General features: G+C 53.0%; 2 protein-coding genes across 3 annotated transcripts in view; both read left to right on the forward strand.

The window, feature by feature from the left end:
• The window catches only part of LOC119100455 (tight junction protein ZO-1), a gene marked incomplete in the record, with an annotated part of 177534 nt that overhangs the window by 31613 nt on the left and 125802 nt on the right, over positions 1-20119 (forward strand).
• The window catches only part of LOC119101842 (protein Mpv17), a 62708-nt gene continuing 58033 nt past the window's right edge, over positions 15445-20119 (forward strand). The window contains exons 1-2 of one of the 2 annotated variants that reach the window (XM_037225266.1): positions 15445-15495; positions 16979-17129. In XM_037225266.1, the coding sequence (XP_037081161.1) occupies positions 17054-17129 (76 nt within the window). In that variant the 5' untranslated portion in view covers positions 15445-15495; positions 16979-17053. The remainder of the gene's footprint in view (positions 15496-16978; positions 17130-20119) is intronic. The other variant, XM_037225267.1, reaches the window with a different exon arrangement.

Below are 20119 nucleotides of genomic sequence, written 5' to 3' on the forward strand. Positions count from 1 at the left end.
TGCCCTCAGCGCTAGAACTAAACCCTGCTGATGCACACCACACTGCGGGTGACCTCACCCCGCCAGCGCCGGTCAGCCAGGCGTGTCACCGCGCATCACATCAGGCGGAGACGGAGCAGCACCGTCAGCGCCGACACCATCGACCGAGGGCTCGACGGATGCCGGGGACCGTCACCGAGCCGACGCCGGCGCGCCGGCGACGGGCCCGCCCTCTCCACGTGTCGGCGGCTCGCCTCCGGGGACTTCCGCCCGTGTCGGTGCAGCATTAGCGCCTCTGTTGAAGCCGACATCTCGTAAGTTGGCCGGAGGCCAGCATATAAATGGGCCGCATTAGGCGTCGGCCGCGCCGCGTCGTCGAACGCCGGCGTCGGCGGGCGAGTGAGACGGATCACTCGGGACAGGGTCACCGGTGCCGCTGGCCGGATCAGCGGACCGGCCGGCCGGGAGCTAGCGGACCACGAGACTGACGGACGGAGGACCGAGGACCGCCGGATCAGGGACCGGTCGACCAGCCGGGGACCGGGGACCGGGGATCCGGGGGACCAGGGGAAAGAGGGACAGAGGGGCCGGGGCCGGTGTACCGTAGAACCGGGGTACAGGGACACCGACGGACCGATGGGGCTGACAAACTGACGCACTGACGTTAAAGGTGCCTGTGTGTTTCCCGTTTATCAGTTCAATGAAGGTATACGCCCACTTCAAATCTGCAAGCACATTGCAGTAACTACGCAAAGTGATATATCCTGTACCCTAGTGCAAGAGAATCCCGAGGTACGGTAGATAGAGCCACCACGAAATGCACGCGACCGACGGCCAACTTTTCAAGGCATTTAATTACTCGCCTCAGCGGAATGTGACAATAATACCCATAAGCTTTAAATGTCCCATAAAGTAACGGAATCACCGCGATCACGCCAGTCAGCAGGTTATAACTCCGCACAAATGATAGCTCGTTCTAGGCCAGCGCCGTCTGCTCAAAAATTCCGGCACAAAACGACGATGAGGCCGCGTGCACGCGGAAGACGCCAGGTCGGCACCACCGCTGCGCGTCCTTCGCCGCAGGCTGCCCCACGCAGCTCGAGTGCCCTGGACCGACAGCTGATGCTTCAACAAACGGCGGGCCGCGGCGGCCGCAGCCAATGACCAGCGACGGAAAGCAGGGCCGCTGGAGGAGGGCATTGATTATATGGGCCATCTGCGGCTCAGGGGAGCCGTGTAACGTCCGCCGGCGGAACGACCGGCACTGGGCCGGCAACAGGCCGCATCCGCCGCTGGAAACGGTGGCTACTGCAGACATCGACCGGGTAAAGGCCATGGTCGCCAAAGGTCAGCAACACTGCGAGGTGTATCGGCTGGGTTGAAGGTCGCTGGAGGTGGTTGCTCTTGAGTGTCAGGGCTATCTTCGGCTGCGGTCACTGCCGGCCGATTTCAACGATTGGGGGCCGAGAGCACATCACACCCCACACAAGACCAGCTTCGAAGAACAGTGCAAATTCAGTCTCACTTTAAACTGGCCGCGCTCATACTCAACTGAGGACTTCGCAGCAAAAATACGTCAAAATTTGAGCACCTTAAACGTTACTTTGACGTGACATCCAACGAAAAACCACACGGCCGCCAGCCTTCTTGCCTGCTGAGCGTTCATATTCGGCGCCAAAAGCGTTAGTCACAAGCTCCATGCCACAGCTTTATCGAAGCGCGCCAATCCAATTATCCATCTCAGCGGTGCTCACCAGGCCCGGCAAACGACGCCACCCCCATCCCCCCCTCAGTTCCGCCGCCGCTCGCTTTGTTAACTATTCGGGTAACGTTTCACCAAACAGACGACACCCCTCTGCGCCTAGCCGCCGCCGCCAAGCGTTCGACGTGTTTTGCAAACAGCCGTCCTCGCTGTGCTGGGGCGGGCCACTCGGTTTACACGCAGACGACGGGCGGCCGGGCCCCGTCTGTCCTCGCCCGGTTCCGGCCGGCCGGGCGGCCAGCGCCGCAGTGTAAACGGCGGCGGGTCGACGGTGCCGGCGATGCAGGCGTGTTTGTGCCTGGGCCTGCAGTGACAACGGAATGTGGAGGGGAGAGGAAGAGGAGAGGAGAGGAGAGGAGAGGAGAGGAGAGGAGAGGAGAGGAGAGGAGAGGAGAGGACAGGAGAAGAGAGAAGAGGAGAAGAGAAGAGAAGAGAAGAGAAGAGAGGAGAGGAGAGGAGAGGAGAGGAGAGGAGGGGAGAGGAGAGGAGAGGAGAGGAGAGGAGAGGAGAGGAGAGGACAGGAGAAGAGAGGAGAGGAGAGGAAACAACGCGAGAGGGTGAGGTGGGCTAGAAAGGAACAGGGGGAAAAGGAAGAGGGAATGAATAAGGGTGGGGGGTGGGGGGAGGGGGGGGGGCAGTGGAAGCATACTTAGAGGCTCACCAGTTGAAATCAGTTTGAAACTCAAACGCTGCACTCCAAATGGCTTCCGCGTGACACGTATTCAAACACCAACCGCCCCGCCAGCAAAGTCCAACATGATCTCGAAAAGCGAGAGATGGTACGGAGCTAGATCACACGCGAGCTTGATCCAGACTTAGCTTGAGTCCAAACACAGCGAACTCATGACCACATTTCCACGGAGGTCACCAGCAGCCGCTGACATGGGATCGTGAGATCTGTAATCGAACCCTACCTCGTGAAAACCCCTCAGGAGACAGATAAAGGACGGTGAAATCAAAAGCCGGTGACGCTTATATCAATCGCGTCACCGCGGCAATGGTAGAAAAAAGATGGCGAGAGCACAGATCATGCTATAAGATGCTCCCAGAAAAAGATAATTATACCAAGTCTAGAAAAATTTAATCGCAGTTGTTTAGCGCACGCGAGATAATAAAACTCACTTGCACACAAGCCGTGAGCATTTTGCGGAACCACAAACGATTAAATAATTCAACAGCACACCTGGGAAATGTACCAGTTCAATCGCCTTCCAGAAATAAATAATAGAAAGCCCACGCAGCAAGCGCTTAAGGATAAGTCGCCGGTCAGCGGGGCTCGGAAAAGCCACCGCGGCCGAGCATCAGGGACCCGCCGGCCGCACGGCGCGGTCCGCACGCCAACTGGCGTCGCACGGGCGCTTATCCCGTCTCCGATAACTCTCTCGACCCACAACTGCCACTCGCCTGATAACGGCGGCCGTCGAGTGCCCACTTGACTCGACAGCAGCCGGCGGCGGCACTGGACGCCCGCTTCGGCCGGCGGCGGCGGCGGCGGCGGCGGCGGTCCCAGCAAGTCCGGCCCCCAGCCGCCGCCGCCGGTCGAGCTCCGGCCACCAGTAATCCTCCGGTGACGTGCGCCGCTCACCGGGCCGGAGGAGCCGAGGGCCGCGCCCCGCGCCCGCCGCCGCCGCCGCCGCCGCGTCCGGCCCCGGCCGGCCAGGGTGTGCCAGTGACTGTGACGGACGCGCCGCGCACGAGGGGTGCCGGGTACTCGTGTGGTAGGGCAGTGCCGAGGATGGGGTGAAGGACACGGAGCGGTTCGTGTGTGCTATGAGATGTGTATAGTGATAGCGGTTTATCCATTGACCGATGCACGTACTGCGGCCTCTCAATTGCCATTTGCATATGCATTGCGGCCTCTCAAGTTGGATGTCACGACAACGACAGTAGAATGGCCAGCTCAACCGGCGCCAAAACACCACGATCTAAAGTGAGCCGCACTGTCGGCCATGCCACTGATCTCAAATGACTTCAACCAAACTTGGCGAAATGGTGCCAATGCCTTTTCGTTTTACGCTATTCCAATGAGAGCCGTGTAATAAGGGCGAATTTATTAAAGCGTCATGACCGACCTTTGGATTGCTGACGTCCCAAATCGTTTATGGCCAAAATTACTTGGCCACAACAGGCATTCATCAATTATCCAGCGACACATTTTCACAATCCACGCTGTGAAGGCAGCACGGCCCTTTATTACATGTCCGATGAGATGGAAGGCTCTGACACATACTCTATTGGATGAGAAAGCGCTCGACCGAACGACGGATTATTGCAAAGAATGCCCGCCTCGAGCCCCCGCCGACGTCACCTCGCTTCCGGATTAACTCACGTCGAACTTCGCCTGGAACGCAATCACCGCTGATTAAAGCGTATAAAGACAGGATGGCGGCGATGCCCATGGAATCCGCGCCATCTGCTGGACGGTTTGGAGCGACGTTTGACGAAGTGTGAGAAACCGTACGCGAAACTGGGCAGAACCGTCCCATAGCCGCTTAATCCGGAGGCTGTTTTATTGTTTTGGGAAGTTTCACGGTTGCGTTTTCCAAAACAATGTGCGATGACTGTGCATTCGATGTAAACGTAGCGGCCATTAGGTGCAGTTCCACCAAGGCACACGCATAAAAGGTCCCTTTACTAAGAACCACGCGCAGGAGCAATGGTGACGTCTGGGTACCATGGCAACCAGTAAGACGCCAATCACGTGCAGGACATGCAAGGCCATGACAGACGGTACGGGTGGCCGGCCGTCGTGGAGCCAGGCGCATTCCGCAACTGACGCCAATGGCTGAAAAGCTGTTCAATACATTGGCATGTTCACTTTCCATGGGAGCTTAACAAGTGAAGGCCCACTAAAGCACGTTTCGCGTCATAACTCACAAACAACGTGGTCTTAAAATTGGAACGTCTTCGGCCTGGTCAGGCCTGGCGACTATAAGCCACGAAATCGACGCATTTGCATCGTGACGCAATCTGCATTTCGCGCCTTTATTCACGAAAACATTGTGTAGAAATTGAAACGCCTGCAGTCCGGTCAGGTGCAGTAACTGTAAGCGACGAAATCGACGCATTTGCATCGTGACGCAACCTGCATTTCGCGCCCTAATTCACCAAAACATTGTCTAAAAATTGAAACGCCTTCAGTCCGGTCAGGTGTGGTAATTGTAATTGACAAAATCGATGCATTTGTAGTCATTTGTAGTTTCGAAAATTGTGACCACAGCGGCGTGAAAGACGCGAAGGCTCGGACCACCATCAGTCATAATAAACTGTAGTACGCTCGCAGTATTTTGTGAGGCGTACTACCTGTTCCGGTTCTTCATTGGTGTTTTCGGGCGCGTCGACTGCAGTGGTCATTTTGCGCCCACTACTACCTGTTCCGGTCTAGACCGCCTTTTTTTGTTCGGGATAGGCTTCGGGCGAGTTGACATTGGTCACTTCTCGGTTGGCGGCTGGCGCGTCTTTAGGTCGGGCAGTTTTGAGACCTGCTGGTGGGCTGTGGCCGGTACATTTGCATAACCCCACAGTTGGTTTCGCCTACTCATCTGCTCTGATGGCTGAGATCTGACATCATTCCAAAATGGGCAGATTCATGGCTTACGCGAGATAATCCGTGGCCATCTGCATACACAAACGCGCGTTTGTCAGCGCCATCATCCGCTCTCTCCTCGTTACGTGCCAATTCGTATCTTGCCGGTGCAACGCCGGGCAGCCAACGTATCGACCTGCCGTCTCCGAACCGTGGTTTTCAGCCTTTTCCCAATGTTTACATTTCACAAGTTTCATATAAATGGAAAAGAAGAGGTGAAATTATGCTGATGCCGCAATACTATAACACAAAAAAGCTAACCAGTGACCATAAGCACAGCTTGAAACCCGAATATCGACAACATAACACATGTAATGTCGCTTAACCAGTTTCTCCTGAAGTACTGACGATCGATAACTCAGCATAAGAACTTCGAACTCATAATTTCAAACCAATTGCGTAGCAAGCATTTATATAATCTTTGTTGTTGGCTGGGGTTTTAGGGCGCGCTGACCACTAAGGTCATTTTGCGCTGGTGACAGCGAAGCGACTACATAAGCGTGTGTATGACTAAAAATCCTGCATCTGTCAAAAATGAAAACAGCTGTGTCGTGGCAAGAACGCGAGAGTCGTCACCAGTGATGTCTGAATAGGTAAGAATTGGAGCATCTCGTCCGAAATGGCGTAACCGCTCTTCACTGAAGTATGGACATGGGTGAATGATGGGACTAATTTTTAAATAATCGCGCTCTGTGTCGCTTACATCCACATCCACCTGAGATAGGTGGTAGGAAATATTCTAGTTTCTGGAAAGCGTGACGACCGAGACGAGCCGATCAAGTTGACATTTTCTCATCGAGCAGGTAAATTTATTTGGTATGGGGCCTCGCCCGTAATAAGTAGCTTCTAGTAATAACCCCATCTCAATACCGGGTAGCACATGCCGCAGTTTCGGGACCTCACAATGCATGAGCTCGCGTCCCACCAAATGCTTAAAAATTTTCCTGCAGGTTGCGGAACCTCAACCTCGAAAGATCGTGCCGTGGACTTCATGTCATAACACGTGAAATGTCTCACACCGCTATTCGACGCCCTGACTGCTGTGAAATCAGTCATCGGGTGAGCAAACTGGGGTGGCGTATCCGCGCCCGGGAAAACCAGTTTTGATAAGCTCTGTATCTTATCATAACGTTGTCCACTTCAAACACCACGCAGAATCTTCATTGAAAAACACATACTGTGATAGGTGGTGGCTGTTAGGTCGGCTCTCTGGCCGAGGCACGACCCGCTGCAGCCGGGCCAAAAACCCACCTCTTGTTGACTTTTCGTTTGGTCAGCGTTCCCCGCAGTTCGTTGAGTTCCTGAACGACTCGATCTCGCTCTCTGATGGCGACATCGAGAGACTTCAGACTCTCCGTGTCGCCACCAGATGACACTGCTGGCGTTGCTGAACTCATCGCTGAAACAAAGTGATTCGGTAAGACGTTGGTCACGCTCGCGTGAGCACACTCAAAGACCGCAGTCATCCTACGGCACCGCATTTCACCCACACAATCAAGCCCGGACAAGGTTAAGTAAAACCTAGCGCCGACAAGGGCGTCCTGGCATACGCATGCGTTCTGTATAGGCTTTTACACAATATTCCTTAGTTTCGACCTCCAGGTGACTAGCACTGCCATGAACCAGCCGGCCACAACCGTAGCCACATGACGCAATCTGCTGCATTGACACCTAGTCCAGGCACGGCAAGGATTCACTGTCCGAGTGCAGGGCACGTTTAGAGATAAGCTGAGACCAGGGGCCACGGACCTGGCATTGGGAAAGATGCTAGGTAATGCCGAAAAAGATGCTCCGAAAAATAAAATGTGCTGTGTTGCCCAGCTTTTGGGAAATGGAAGTAAGCAACGATGGATTCTTCGCGCGAATTCTTTTTAAGACTTCGCTGGGATCCACTTAAGCGGTCGTGTTGCGGGGATATTAGGGCGTAAATCATACCTGATTCTAATATATGTTCTTCTTTTCCCCAGGCTTACCACCAGTCTGAGACCGGCAGCAATGGGCGCCGAAAGCCACATTTTATTGCTAGGATTTGCACTCTGGTGTCGGCTAGAGCACAACTTCTCCCTGAATTCGCTGGCACAAACAGCATTTGCTCGCCTGTGTTCAGTTCAGTTAATGGGCTTTAAGAACGCTTCAGCGGAAATGCTACCCCCTCCCCGTCTAAGTTCAACATGAGCAGCGCACAACGCCACAGCAAAGGCCTTAAGCTCCGATGCCCATTTCTAGAAAAGGCCGGTCATCAGACCACCGATGTGCATCGCTTCTGACAGCTGCTTTAGTCGCACGAGCGCTGGGTTGACATCGGATCCCAGTCAGCAGATTTGGTTCTCGGCGTCTCGGGGGCGCCCCCACGTGTCCCAGAGCGCTCCGCAGCGGCGCCGCAGGCATATTTCACCCATACGGACATCGCAAAGCGTATTTCATGCATGAGCGAAATTTATGGGCGCTTATCCTGATCGCGTTTACAATTGATCGCACTATGAATATCCCTCGCGAGGGAATCTGGGTCACGGCATGAGGGTCGCAGCACATCACAGACCACACAAGGGGGCGTCTGTTGGACACGACCCCCGCCCCTGTCATCTCCAGAGATTGAGCTGCGGGCTGCAGAGCGAGTATCCACTTCAACGACGGCGTCGTCGGCGCACGGACCATCGCTCGCCGCGCCGACAGCCGGCGGCCAGCTGCCGGCCGCGCCGACAGCCGGCGGCCAAATGCCGGCCGCGCCCTAGACCAGCCGGCCGCACGGGTCGCGCACTGCCCGGGGCGGCCGATCGACGATTGGTGGCCCTCGACGACGGCGGGCGAGGGTCGCGTGCCGCCGGCCGTCGCGTCCGACCCGCGGAGGCGGGCTCCGTCGCCGTCGCCGTCGCCTGCTGCCGGTCGGGGCTCGGTGCGCCACCGGCGGGATTCGAGCTCAGGCCTGCGTACTGGTCGCTAGGTCCGCTGCCTGCTAGTGTCTAGGCGCTGGATACGGTACGCTCATAGATGGCGGCAATGCGACGTTAAAAACCACGGCAGTGGGCATCATCAAGTACAACCTGTATGGTGCAAACTTGTCAGGACCTCTGATTGATGGAAGGAGAAAGGGATGGTGGTGCAATCAGATTTGAGCACCATGATCTGCTTAAATACTTCACTGGTCTCACCACACCCACTGGGTGAGATATCGTCGGAAATGTCCACAACGACTCATTATTGCTCCGTGCCACCAAAAAGCCGGCAAGAAATTCTGCGTCAACCTCCCCGTGATCATGTCCATAGCTCGGTCTCTCCAAAAATCGCCGCGGTGTGCGGACACCGCTATGTCCTCGGCCCATACACCCCAGTAGCCGGCGCGCACGCACCAGAACTCCACCGCAACACACGCCACGCGCTATCTGCGGCCGGCCCGACACTCCGAGCGGGTGGCATGTCAAGCACGCTCCGCATGGCGTGGGCCCCCGCATCAACCACGGATCGCCCCGGTCTGCGCCCGTGACGCAAGAGCCTGCTTGTTTGCGCCACAGCTGACCGGCGCGGCGGCATGCTGACCCAATAGCCGGCGACTGGCCGCCGGGGAGCCGCCGGCTTAGCCGCGCCGAGACCCCCTCCCTGCCGTCGGCCCTCGCTGGGGTCCGCAGATAGTGCGGCGGCGGGGCTAGCGAGGTCAGAAGCGCCCCCGACCTCTGCGGTCGAGGAGAGGCGAGCCTGCCGGCGGCCGTGACGAGGTCTCGCCGTCCTGACGTCCTGACGCCGTCCTGACGACGCCGTCCTGACGTCCTGACGTCCTGACGTCCCCTGCACTGGGTCGGTATGCTGCACAAATGCGCCGCACCACTGCAGCAAGATAACCTTTGGATGCGCCACGGTACAAATGCTGATGGAATCCAATGGCAATCCTTATCGCATGACGTGGGAATCAAAGCTTGTAGTAGATGTCGCGTGTTGTGCAGAGTCTGGTAATGCCATCCATGCAACCCAAGCCACGAGGCGATTATGTCTAAAGCTGCAAGCCAAGTGGTACTCGAAGCAATGCGCCGCGCATCAGCCCGTCCGAAGTGGCCACCCACAGCACATACCCCATCCTATAGTCACGGAAACAGCATCTCTTGAAGTTGGCTGGAATCTACGTCTACCGCTGTCCGCAACTTGAGAGTTTGGCACTCAATCTCGCCCGGCTCACCGGTGGCAAGCCCAACCCACTGTCCTTAGCCTATATCGCCCTGAGCCTGGTCGCACAGCCCGTCCGTGATACGCGTGAGCGGCACCAAGCAGGTGACGTCATACGTGACGTAGCAGCTGACAGGCGATGCGGCTGAGATCGCGAACACTGTGCCGGTCACTGCTCATTGGCGATGCTTGTCGGGTGCAGTGACTGACTCACAGCAGTACCACACACCCCTGGCGGGACTTGTTCGGGTTCGTCCCGATACTTCAGCTGGTTAGAGCGTCTGCCTTCCAGTTCACCCATTCGTAGCGGGGCGCGTTCGCGTCGCTTTGGGCGCTCGCTATTTTCCCTTGACGGGTATGGCCTGCGGTCGACGACAGCGGATGCGATAAAGCTTTAGGTGTCGTCCGAGGATAGCACAGACCGCGCCGAGCGCTGCGGCACGTCAACCTTTCGTCACCAAAGTCCGCCGTTGGCCTAGAACTGCACGATCGGATGGTGGGGATCAGAGCTCACGCAACAGCACTGCTCAGGGTGAGCTCTGATCCCATTGGAAACATGATACTAGGAATGTGACGCAGGCCCTCATACCCCTTTTGTACAGCACCACCGACTGTATTGGCCGTATAAGCACTTCGGGGGCATGGCGCAACCATGATTCAAACCGTGATCCCCACGTGGGAGTCAAACGCGCTAGCCACTAGACCATTATGTCCCCCCGTCCTCAGCGCGAGTTTTGATCCCAGAAACCCATCCATTCAAAAAGGTTTAGATTAAATCCCAAAATAGAGCACTACACAGCAGTGCGATACAGCGCAGTGCAGTCCAGTGCTCAGTTAAAGATTCAGGCGAGGAATCAGAGACACGTGGCGAGTTGGCCAGCGAGCCTCGTGTCAGTTACTGCAGGATGGTCTCGAGATATCCCACGATAAGAAATGCAGAGGGTGTAAAACGTTAGCCAGATTTTTAGACCAAAAAGGCTTCGAAACTGAACGCCGCTTGCTTTGAGGAGGTTCCTATAAAATCCGTGCACGTATCATGAAGACGTTGAATTTTAACTGGAGATGAATCCATTTCCTGTAAATATGTTGACAATACCAGGATGGTCCAGCATCCCAGCCCCTGTTTTGTCCCACATTTTTGCCGCCCTTGCTGCACCAACACATCTTTTATTGACAACGTTCTCGACAGAAGTGAAGTTCTAATGGATCCCAAGAGACCCATAAAAAACTAATGCACCGGCAGCGTTGGGAAGCCCCGCCCGCCCTAGGCCTGGTTGAACCTCTCCAATACGTGCTGGCCACACTGTCAGACGAAAGAACTGGGGATTCATCTGGTCACCTGCGGGCAGACCGCACCAGACTCCAGCTTAAATTGTGCTACCGGCCAGCGTGGAGCACTGATTAGGTCATAGGTTACACAAGCAGAAACTGCACGACCCTGAACCAATACCTGAGATGTTTGCTTCCAAAATGTGTTCAAAGGTAATGAACATATGCATGATCTGAGTATAAGTGGAAAGATCGCAACGGCCCGAAACTATCAGGGGACCATTAATGCACATTACTCCCTTTTAAAATACGACACATCATGACAGGATGAAAGGTCAAAGAAGCCAGAGTGGATTACTGGACTTCTGCGGAGCTGACCTTCGGGCGGGATGCTCGGATTTCCCGCAGGCGGCGTACCCAGGCACTCCGCGCCGGCGAGATCTACAATCTACATCTATCAAGGGCATGCATAATCATGCATAACTGACAGGTCTCAAAAGACCTGTCTTTGTGATCAAATGAAGCCGAAGTCGAAATAGGTGTCGCTAGTGCTAAAGGTTGGGGCCGCGAAGCCGAAACCAAGGCCCGAAAATTTGAATGAAAAGGGTGAACTTAAAGCAGCGTGGTTATGTGCGTCGCCTGAGATAGTAGGGATAGCACTCACTCCTGGTTTTCTATTAATCGGTGATGGTTCACAAATCTTGAACATGTTTTTTTCGGGAAGGCCTTGTCTCTTTAGGAATAGAAGCAGGAGTGTAATTACCTCTACAATTGAAGGCGAACTTCAGCCCCTTTCCCAATGGAGCTTAAACCCACCAACTTTGAGAACAAGTGGGCCAAATCTGGGGAGAAACCCGATTGTTGGCGTATTTTGGGACAATTTGGGTAATTTTTTCCACTGCTCCCCTCCATGCTCAAACACATTTTGCAAAAGCACGCCCTGGAATGAAAGGATGCATTGAAAAAACGTCATTCACTGCGCAGACTTATTGCTTTCTTCTTCAGCCTGGCTGCTCGCTACGCCTTCTGTGCCTCATGGATAGCAACTGAGCGGCCAAAGCGGGCCGCCGTGAACCGTTTAAAAGTAGCAGAGCTTCCAGGGGATCGCCAGTCGTGAACCCTTTTAAAGTCACCGAGCGGCCAAAGCATGGCCGCCGCCGTGTGAACCCTTTAAAAACAACCGAGCAGGCCAAAGCATGGCCGCCGTGAACTCTCTAAAAACAACCGAGCGGCCAAAGCATGGCCTCCGTGAACCCTTTAAAAGCAACCGAGCGGCCAAAGCATGGCCGCCGTGAACCCTTTAATAGCTGCATTCACGATTGCTTGACGCCGGATCAGGGCCGTGTCGACCGAGTCGGAGGCGAATTAAGAATCGAACAAATCTTCATCTACTTTCAATAGAGCCGATTTGCTTGAAGGTTCCTTTGGGTGCATCGCATGCGAAATTTGGGTACTCACAACTGGTACAATAATCAGTCAATCAACTTAGCATTGCCGTGACGCCATCGCATGGCGACAGGCTACCAACACTGTAAAGGAAACGCTTCACGCTTTGCTGTGTGTTTAACTGTCCTCACACAACTGCACGATGTGTTTAGATTTGAACAGATACAATGCATGATGGTGGTACCGGAATCAATCGCAATGAAGCGGTGTCGACTGTGTGCTGTGTCTCCCCGGGGCGTAATCTAACGCCACTCAAAGTTATTCCGTGCCGCTCGAGAGCGGAGTCGAGTTTCACATCAATCCACGATCTGTAAGTGGCCGTCGGAATCGGCCCGGCTCTCAGCTAAGACGATTACGTGATTTACGCGCATGTTTGCCTCCGTTCAAGTTTGCTCTCACTTTGCATTATGAACACGCGAGTACCTGGGGATCGCGCATGAATGGCTGCAACGGAGGGGTGCACTTTTGCCATACCATTTTGTACTGTAGGTAGACATCACTGCGCCCGTGAGTTGACACGTTTGTGTCAGAACCAGCGAAGCATTTCCGCGCTTCGGCACGTCACGCATGCGCCCTGACGCATAGCGTCCGCCGCCCCGAGCCCGAACTGCTACCACTGCAGCTGACCTTTCAGGAACAGCCGCGAGCTAACGGCTTGCGCACCGTGAGCTAACCGACCGCGCCCTGCGAGCTATACCTGTGGCCGCGCCCCATCGAAGCTAGACCGTGCCGCGCCTGGTGAGCCTACCGGGGCCGCGCCACATGAGCTAACCGGCTGCACCCCGCGAGCTAACCGGCCGCGCCCACTGGAGCTAACCATGGGCCGCGCAATGGAGCTAACCGGCCACGCCCCGCGAGCTAAACCTGCCGCGCACCTGTACGCTAACCGCCACGCGCCCGCGAGCTCCCCGCTGAGCGGCCACCGAGCTAACCGGCCGCGCCACAGTGAGCTAACCCCGGCCGCATTGGACGCCGCAGTCGCACACGTAGTGATATGCCGTACCGACCGTCCGAGGCGTTCGACCACGTGGACCCCTAGCAGCTACCCGTTCAGGTGCTGTCGCTGGTCAGGGTCACGGGCAGGGTGGCGGGTCACTCATGACGAGCGTTGTGCTTGGTGCAAGCAAGAAAGGCCTGCAGCTCCTGGTTTTTCGGCATTTGAGTTCAGAGTTCTTATGCCGAGTTATTGACCTCCAATTTACCAGGAGGTACTGGTTACACGGCGCCATGGAAAGAGCAAAAACATCGGCCACATCGAGCGCAGCTGACGTTTCAATTTGTGCTCTCATGATCATACGCACAGTTTGAAACGTTAAAAACCTTCCATGTGGTCAGTAGCTGTTCTATAACGCCGATAAACCAGCGCCTTCTGGTACATCCAGGTCGATAACTCAGCATGAGAACTCTGAAGTGATAAAGGCCGGCGCTGTCCTGTTTCTTAAAACGTTTGGTGTCGCGGAGCAGTGCTCGGTGAGTATCCAGCTGATGGATGGGCGAAACGAACGGACGATGGTCAAAGCGGGATCGTTAAATCGATGGTGTCTACCATAAAGGTTTGCTAGGTATTTGAGTTTCGTAGTGGAGCAAAAGCTTCAAACCCCACAAAATCCAGGGCAACGGCAATGATGCCAAGGGATCTCCTGGGTTGAACTGTGCGCCGCATCGTAAAGGTAGCTCCGGAAGGAGCCGGAGCGCCACGTGTTCGCGTTTCGGTCACGGGCGCTCCACAGGCCTTGCCGCGGCGGCTGCCCCGAAGCGAACTAGAGGTGACAATTACAACCGCGAGTTGAGGACAAAGTGCCGTGCCCGACCAGGATATGTTTTCATTGGTGCCTTTTTCTCCGGTCACAACTATGGTACCGTAACAGGTGGGTGTCAAATGGATACCGCCGCAAACTGGAGCGTAAGATGGCGGTCTTGCTATCTGCATGAGGTCTATGTTCAAGCCAGCGCTCTAGGGGAATACTGCAGCGTCAACAGCGAGCATCCGCCAAAAAGGAAGATGCACACCAATCGCGAGAACCTCCACCAGTTTAAACGTCTATTCGAAATCATGTTCCCAGTGGGCCGTTTCGTGTTCTGATGCCGCAGCCTGCCATCGAAACCTTCACGAACTGCGGAATCCCCAACGAAAAACCATCAGTCATCGACGAAACCAGCAGTGACTGCAGAAAGGAGCAGAAAGGACCTCGGTTCAAAAGGTCATTTAGCCACTGGCTCTTAACGGGTTGAAAAAGCATAGGGATGGGAGGAGAGATCATCGAGGTTTTCAAGACGTTTTTTTATGCAACGCCACAGACATTAGGCTAAAACTCAGCAAAGTTCACGGAGGCACGTTCCTTCGTACTTCTTTGACGCAGCCCATAAAGCGCCGACAAAACGGCGAGAGGCGCCGGTTAAAGGCTGCTGGTTTTCCATACGAATTTCGTACCATTTTTGGCGCAAGTCGACGAATACGTCGGTAAGACTGAAAAAGTGATGCATCATGCACACATCACTCATTTCATGCAAATGTCCCCAACACAAGTTCCAACACTCACCCGCAACGTCCATCAGGAAGCATGTGAGAAGATGTGGATGCCTCTTCTCCAGAACGTGGCAAAATTCCTGGAACGCTGCAAACCCCTTCTTGCTAAGCTGGCCCACCAACAATTCGGCCTTCGCTCTGGCCAAATCCTCGTTAGCTAGTGCTTTCTCCTCCTCAACACCCCAAAATGCCCTTGCTCACTAACTCAGGAACCACCTCATCCACATTCAGGTCCTCACATATCACGTCACGATGCTTCTCCAAAAGCATACACACACCACGCAACCCCGCCATCTTCGCGACTGAATCAAAACAAAGCGGCTGGACCCTTCGCCCGCCTCGGCACCCGCCAGGCGGCGGCGAGACGGGCCCCGCTACTCGCGAGTGGCCACCCGGTCGAGGACGCCGGGGCGTGAGCCAGCACAAACCCTCTTTGTCTGCCATCTAGCGACGGATCATTAAGTCAATGCTTACAAATAGTAACACCATTCCTGAATAATTTTTTATTAAGAGTCAGAAATTTTTTTTAGAATAATTTGCATGATTACAATGATAAAAATATTTCATAATTCCTAAGACATTTGCTTTCCTCTTGCAATAAATAAAACTAAAAAGTCATATATACTTCTGTTATTTTTGTTACATACTTGGCGCAGCAGATTCTTTCTTGGCGCACTTAACCTCAGATAGTTGGCTAATGAATATGCTGAATTCACAATAAAGGGCCCGAGAGCCATCGCGCGTTTGAACGACTAAGGTTGATACAAACGTTAGGTATGGTTCAGAATTTAAAGGTTTGGTTTTCAGGAAACAGAGCAGTTCAAATTTGAGTTTTTCAGCTGTATGACATGCTAGATGAAGTGATCATGCATAACTACGTGGTGGTTTCCATCATACCGTGTAAAAACTGTTCGTGCAAATCGGCGTGTTCTGCCATGATTTCTGATCCACAGCATGATAATGTGATGAATTTATTATTACTTATAGTGGTGGGCTGTTTGAAAAGATTATGGTGAAGGGATGAGGAGGGCAAGGTGGTAATCATTAATTTGTCTGACCCCATTGTTCCCTTATCATGATTTGTGTGTTACCTGTCATTTGGACGTATTGTGGTGGATATAAATTAAGTTCTCTGCAAATTTCATTTATGTGATCTTTGCCAGCAGATGATTCATAAATGGCTGTAAGTGTTGAGTTGGCATATATTGGACATATTGTGCTGTTACATGGCATGGTAAAGATACTTTGGCAAACACTGTGCAATAAAATAATGACACAGAATTGTGTTTTGTGACCATTAGTATTCTATGCTGCCATGTGCATGGTATGCACACCAATATATGCTTGGGAAGGATTATTCCAGGACCAGCACCAGTCAAAACTTGAGTAGGTGAAATAAGGGGAAGAGTAGAGGTGAACATGATGATATTCACCTTGTTTCTTCTCCTGCACTGCTACAGTATCAATGCACATTACTGCCTGAAGTTAAGGGCAGCTTCCCTTCTCCTCCCCCCCCCCCCTAATCTGCCACCCCTGCCCATTGCTGTCCATGACAAGCATGGTATAATATATGCTACCATTAAGAATGGTGCTATCCAAAGGCAAAAATGCCTAAGAGCTGTTAGTTAACATAGTATTCAAGCATTTTTGTCTTTGGATAGATAGAGATTCATGACTGGAGATGTAGAGTATCACACATTTATACCAGAAGTGCATACTCCACTAAATTGGATACCAATTAATACTTGTGGTATTTATGCATACAGTGTCGATCCTAAATATTGAAGTGTCTCTATTTCATTATAAAACCCTGATGACAGACATATAACTAAATGTGACAGAGCAAATACTTATCAGGTATATGACCTGAAACATTTGTGCATTATGCTTCCAAGGGTGTTGCCTGCTGACATCTTCAGATGCTTGTGTTAGTACTTTCACTGGTGTTAGGCATATGCTCCCTGAAAACATAGCCTTTAGATAGATGTGTTTGTGATATTGGTGACTTAACACCAATGTTCAAGTGCTTTAGATGGCCTACAATGGTCACATACAGTGACATAGTAAGCTGGGCAGTTTCTTACAGCAGGTAGCCATGGTGAAGATAAATTTGCACTGTTGTAATATGACATCACTGATTCAGTTATAGTATACATACCCAGACTTGACGTCTGTGACAGCATTGTTAGCATGCCAGCTGCTGTCTATCAGGATGCTCCAAGATCTACCTCACCACGACATCCCTACTCTGTTGCAGAAGTGAATGAAGTGATTGCCCGGCCCGGTGACTGCCGTGCCTGGACTGTGAGCAGCTTCTGCCTTCTGCTGCACCATGGGATCTCGGCTGAGGACACTGTACAACAGCCTGCTCACAAGGCACCCTGTTATAGTGCAGTCAGTTCAAGCAGGTAATTATGGGTTGGGGCCAGAAGTGTCTGGCATGCCTTGGGGCACTTTGCCCACTTGGACTGTCAGTGGTGAAGGATAAAAATGCCAAAGTGCTGGATGTTTTAAGAACATAAACCTAAATGGGAAAATTGCCCTAGATCACACCAAGATATGCAGGCTCATTCAGTGCAGGAACCACCTGAGCATTATGGTGGTACTGGATTGAAACTGCAGGCCAGATTTTGACATGAGTGTTCACCACTAACCAGTTCCAGAATGAACTGTGGCCATGTAGCGCCAATGGCATGGAGCCTAGAGGACCTCCAGCAGTCAATGGGTGTTTAAGTCAACATTTGTAACTTTCCAACTGCCAACCAAGTATTTGTTTTCACTTTTGGGCAATGGGTTTGCATGTTAAAGCAGAAGCTAGCAGGCAGATGGTCAATACTTGAATACAAGAAAGTACTCCAGTGCCAGAAATTAGTGGATGATGATATATGATAAGAAGGCGGTGAAGACTTTCTCTGGATTTCTTGTATCGTGGCAGTGTGGATGTGAGTGGGACCAGATGGAGCATGTCCCTCGCGTCCTGCAGTTTAAACTCAAACCGTTTCGACACGCGTACTTTATACGAGCGGCGGCGATGGTGCGCGGCTCCAGCTCTCCTGCAGGCGAGCGCGGACCGCCGCCAGCTGACGGCGGGCCGGACGCGGTCAGCCCGGCGGGTATAGGGGGCGCCAGCTGTCCCGCTGCCAGCCGAGTTGGGCGGGCCGGCTCAGCTCTCGTCCACGCTTACCAGCCGCTGAAGAGTCACGCCTCTGATGCGCGGCATGCACAGGTTGTGTGAGGAGTGAAATTGGCGCGGCTTGCTGGCGTTGGACGGGATAAGGGTTAGTTTGGATAAGGATAGATAATTTATTTTAGATTTAGATAGATAAGGATAAGGGTTAGCTTGTACTCGATGGACCCTCAAACACAGCAGCACACGGAAGATAGGAGATTCCCTTCCGTGTGTATCTCGTCTTCTCGTGTGTACCCTGCTATCTTGACTTTAACCCGTGCACGCATATCGGTTGGGCTACTGGCAGAGGTAGATGTGCAATGACGTGTGGACGTGAGCGCAATGAACCGTGTGTAAGCGACGCTTGCAAGCAGTCGATCAACGCAGTTGTGGTAACGTATTTTTACCAACGGTCCCTCAACACGTAAGTTGTTGGGTTGAAAAACCCCGACCTGAAAACTTAATAACCTTAAGCTGGAAAAATGCAGTTGAGGCGTGTCAATTGCTGTCTGCTATGGCTGACTGTCTCCTTATATACTTACGTCTTTTTATTGCCTTATATCGCGGCTCTTTGAAATTCATTTGTATGTGTAGTCTGCCAATGCGCCGCGCTCTGTTGGACTGCAGCGCGAAGCGGGACTGGGATCAATGCGTCGACAGACGATATTTCGTCAGCCCTGGCTCCTGAGGTGCGTGGGCGGCTCACTCCATTGGGTGGTGAGGAGGGAGTTCCGCTGCGAGACGTCCATGGGAGCGCGAAGCGCCATTGGCGTGAAACTGCGGCATCATTTTGCCATCCTGGCTGAGACTAAGGTCATGTTTCCAGGTGTGCTGTCATCGTGTTTGTCAGAAAATTTGTTTAGTTGTCATTGTCTTGTAAGGGAATAAAGCGACCAAAGGAGCCCTGACACATTGAATGTAACTCGGTGCATTATTGTGCATGGAGTATTATTGCTGCTAGTGTTGTTGGCTTCTTGATGGTAGGATGCGAACTGAATGCTCGGCATCTTTGATCTCATATCACCTTTGTAATGGAACAAGCCTGTGGCTATTGTGCATATCTGAAGTTCATGTTCATGCTTTTAGATGGCGTGTAGATGTCAATCACCTTCCGTTACCAAACCGGGCGACATTAGATGCGCAGAGCGCCGTTCAGTTTGGTTCCGGAGCCCTCCAAACAATAGGCTCAGCCTGTGACTTAACAGACAGACCCCGCACTAGAAATCATATTCATGGAAGCCTCAGCCAACCAAGCGACAAACAAACACAGAGAACCTAAACAAAATATTCATTGTTCGAGGAAAGCCCCAGAATCCAATATAGCTCATCCGCCTTAGTTTCCTCACTCTATCCTGCATCCTCGCAGCGCCCTGTTTGTCCGATGAAAGTTACACGCAGCAGTAACGAGTGGGCTTTAGTGCCCCCCCCCCCCTCTCCTGGATGGGATCCCGTCCGTGCGCTCACACATGTTCCGGAAGGTGTCCCTGTGCGGGCTAAGTCCCGGCGAACTGGCACCTAGGTGCATGTGGTTCTGTCTCACCGTTATCGTTTCTCCTTCATCTCACATCGCTGAAAAGGTATGAACTGGTCGGAAGCGCTCTTATTAAAAAAGGGATTAAATGAAATAGTCTGACGGGCCCCAAACCAAGCCCACATAGCCAACTCCAGATGAATTGGGTATTTTGTAGGAACACCGCTTTCAGCACATAGTAACAGCCAGACATTGAAAACAAAAATGGAAAGGTGATGGGTTAATGGGCGCCCGGCAATGCTTAAAATAGCATGCCTCGGGGCGTTTTGCGTAACGTGCTTCTGAGATGAGACGCGTGACGCCCGCCGTTTAATAATCGCCAACACATTCCTTGAAAAGAGCACGAGATGCTTACCTGATGTCACACAGAATGTTGATTGAAATTACTTGATGGCCCATCCAGCCACGGTCCCTGAGCGCCCCAGATGACACCGCCCAGGCGGGCTCTCTACGGGAAAATGCGGTGTAGACAGCGCCGTTAAATGGCGATACATTGGGCGTGTTCTGCAAAAGGGTGGTCATGTCACAGATATTGTTGAGTCGTGGGGCCATGACGCCAGCCGGGAAGCTCAGACGCAGGCCCATGGTAACGGCAAGTATCGGAGAGTGGTGCCACTGTTTGATGGCTGCAACAATTTGTTGTGTGTCAGCAATTAATGGTGCTTTTAGGCGCGGCATAGAGTACTGAGTTGTGGCTT

Source organism: Pollicipes pollicipes, unplaced genomic scaffold (assembly GCF_011947565.3).
Source record: "Pollicipes pollicipes isolate AB1234 unplaced genomic scaffold, Ppol_2.1 Scaffold_4881;HRSCAF=5763_pilon_pilon_pilon, whole genome shotgun sequence".
In the NCBI taxonomy this organism is placed as follows: Eukaryota; Metazoa; Arthropoda; class Thecostraca; order Pollicipedomorpha; family Pollicipedidae; genus Pollicipes; species Pollicipes pollicipes.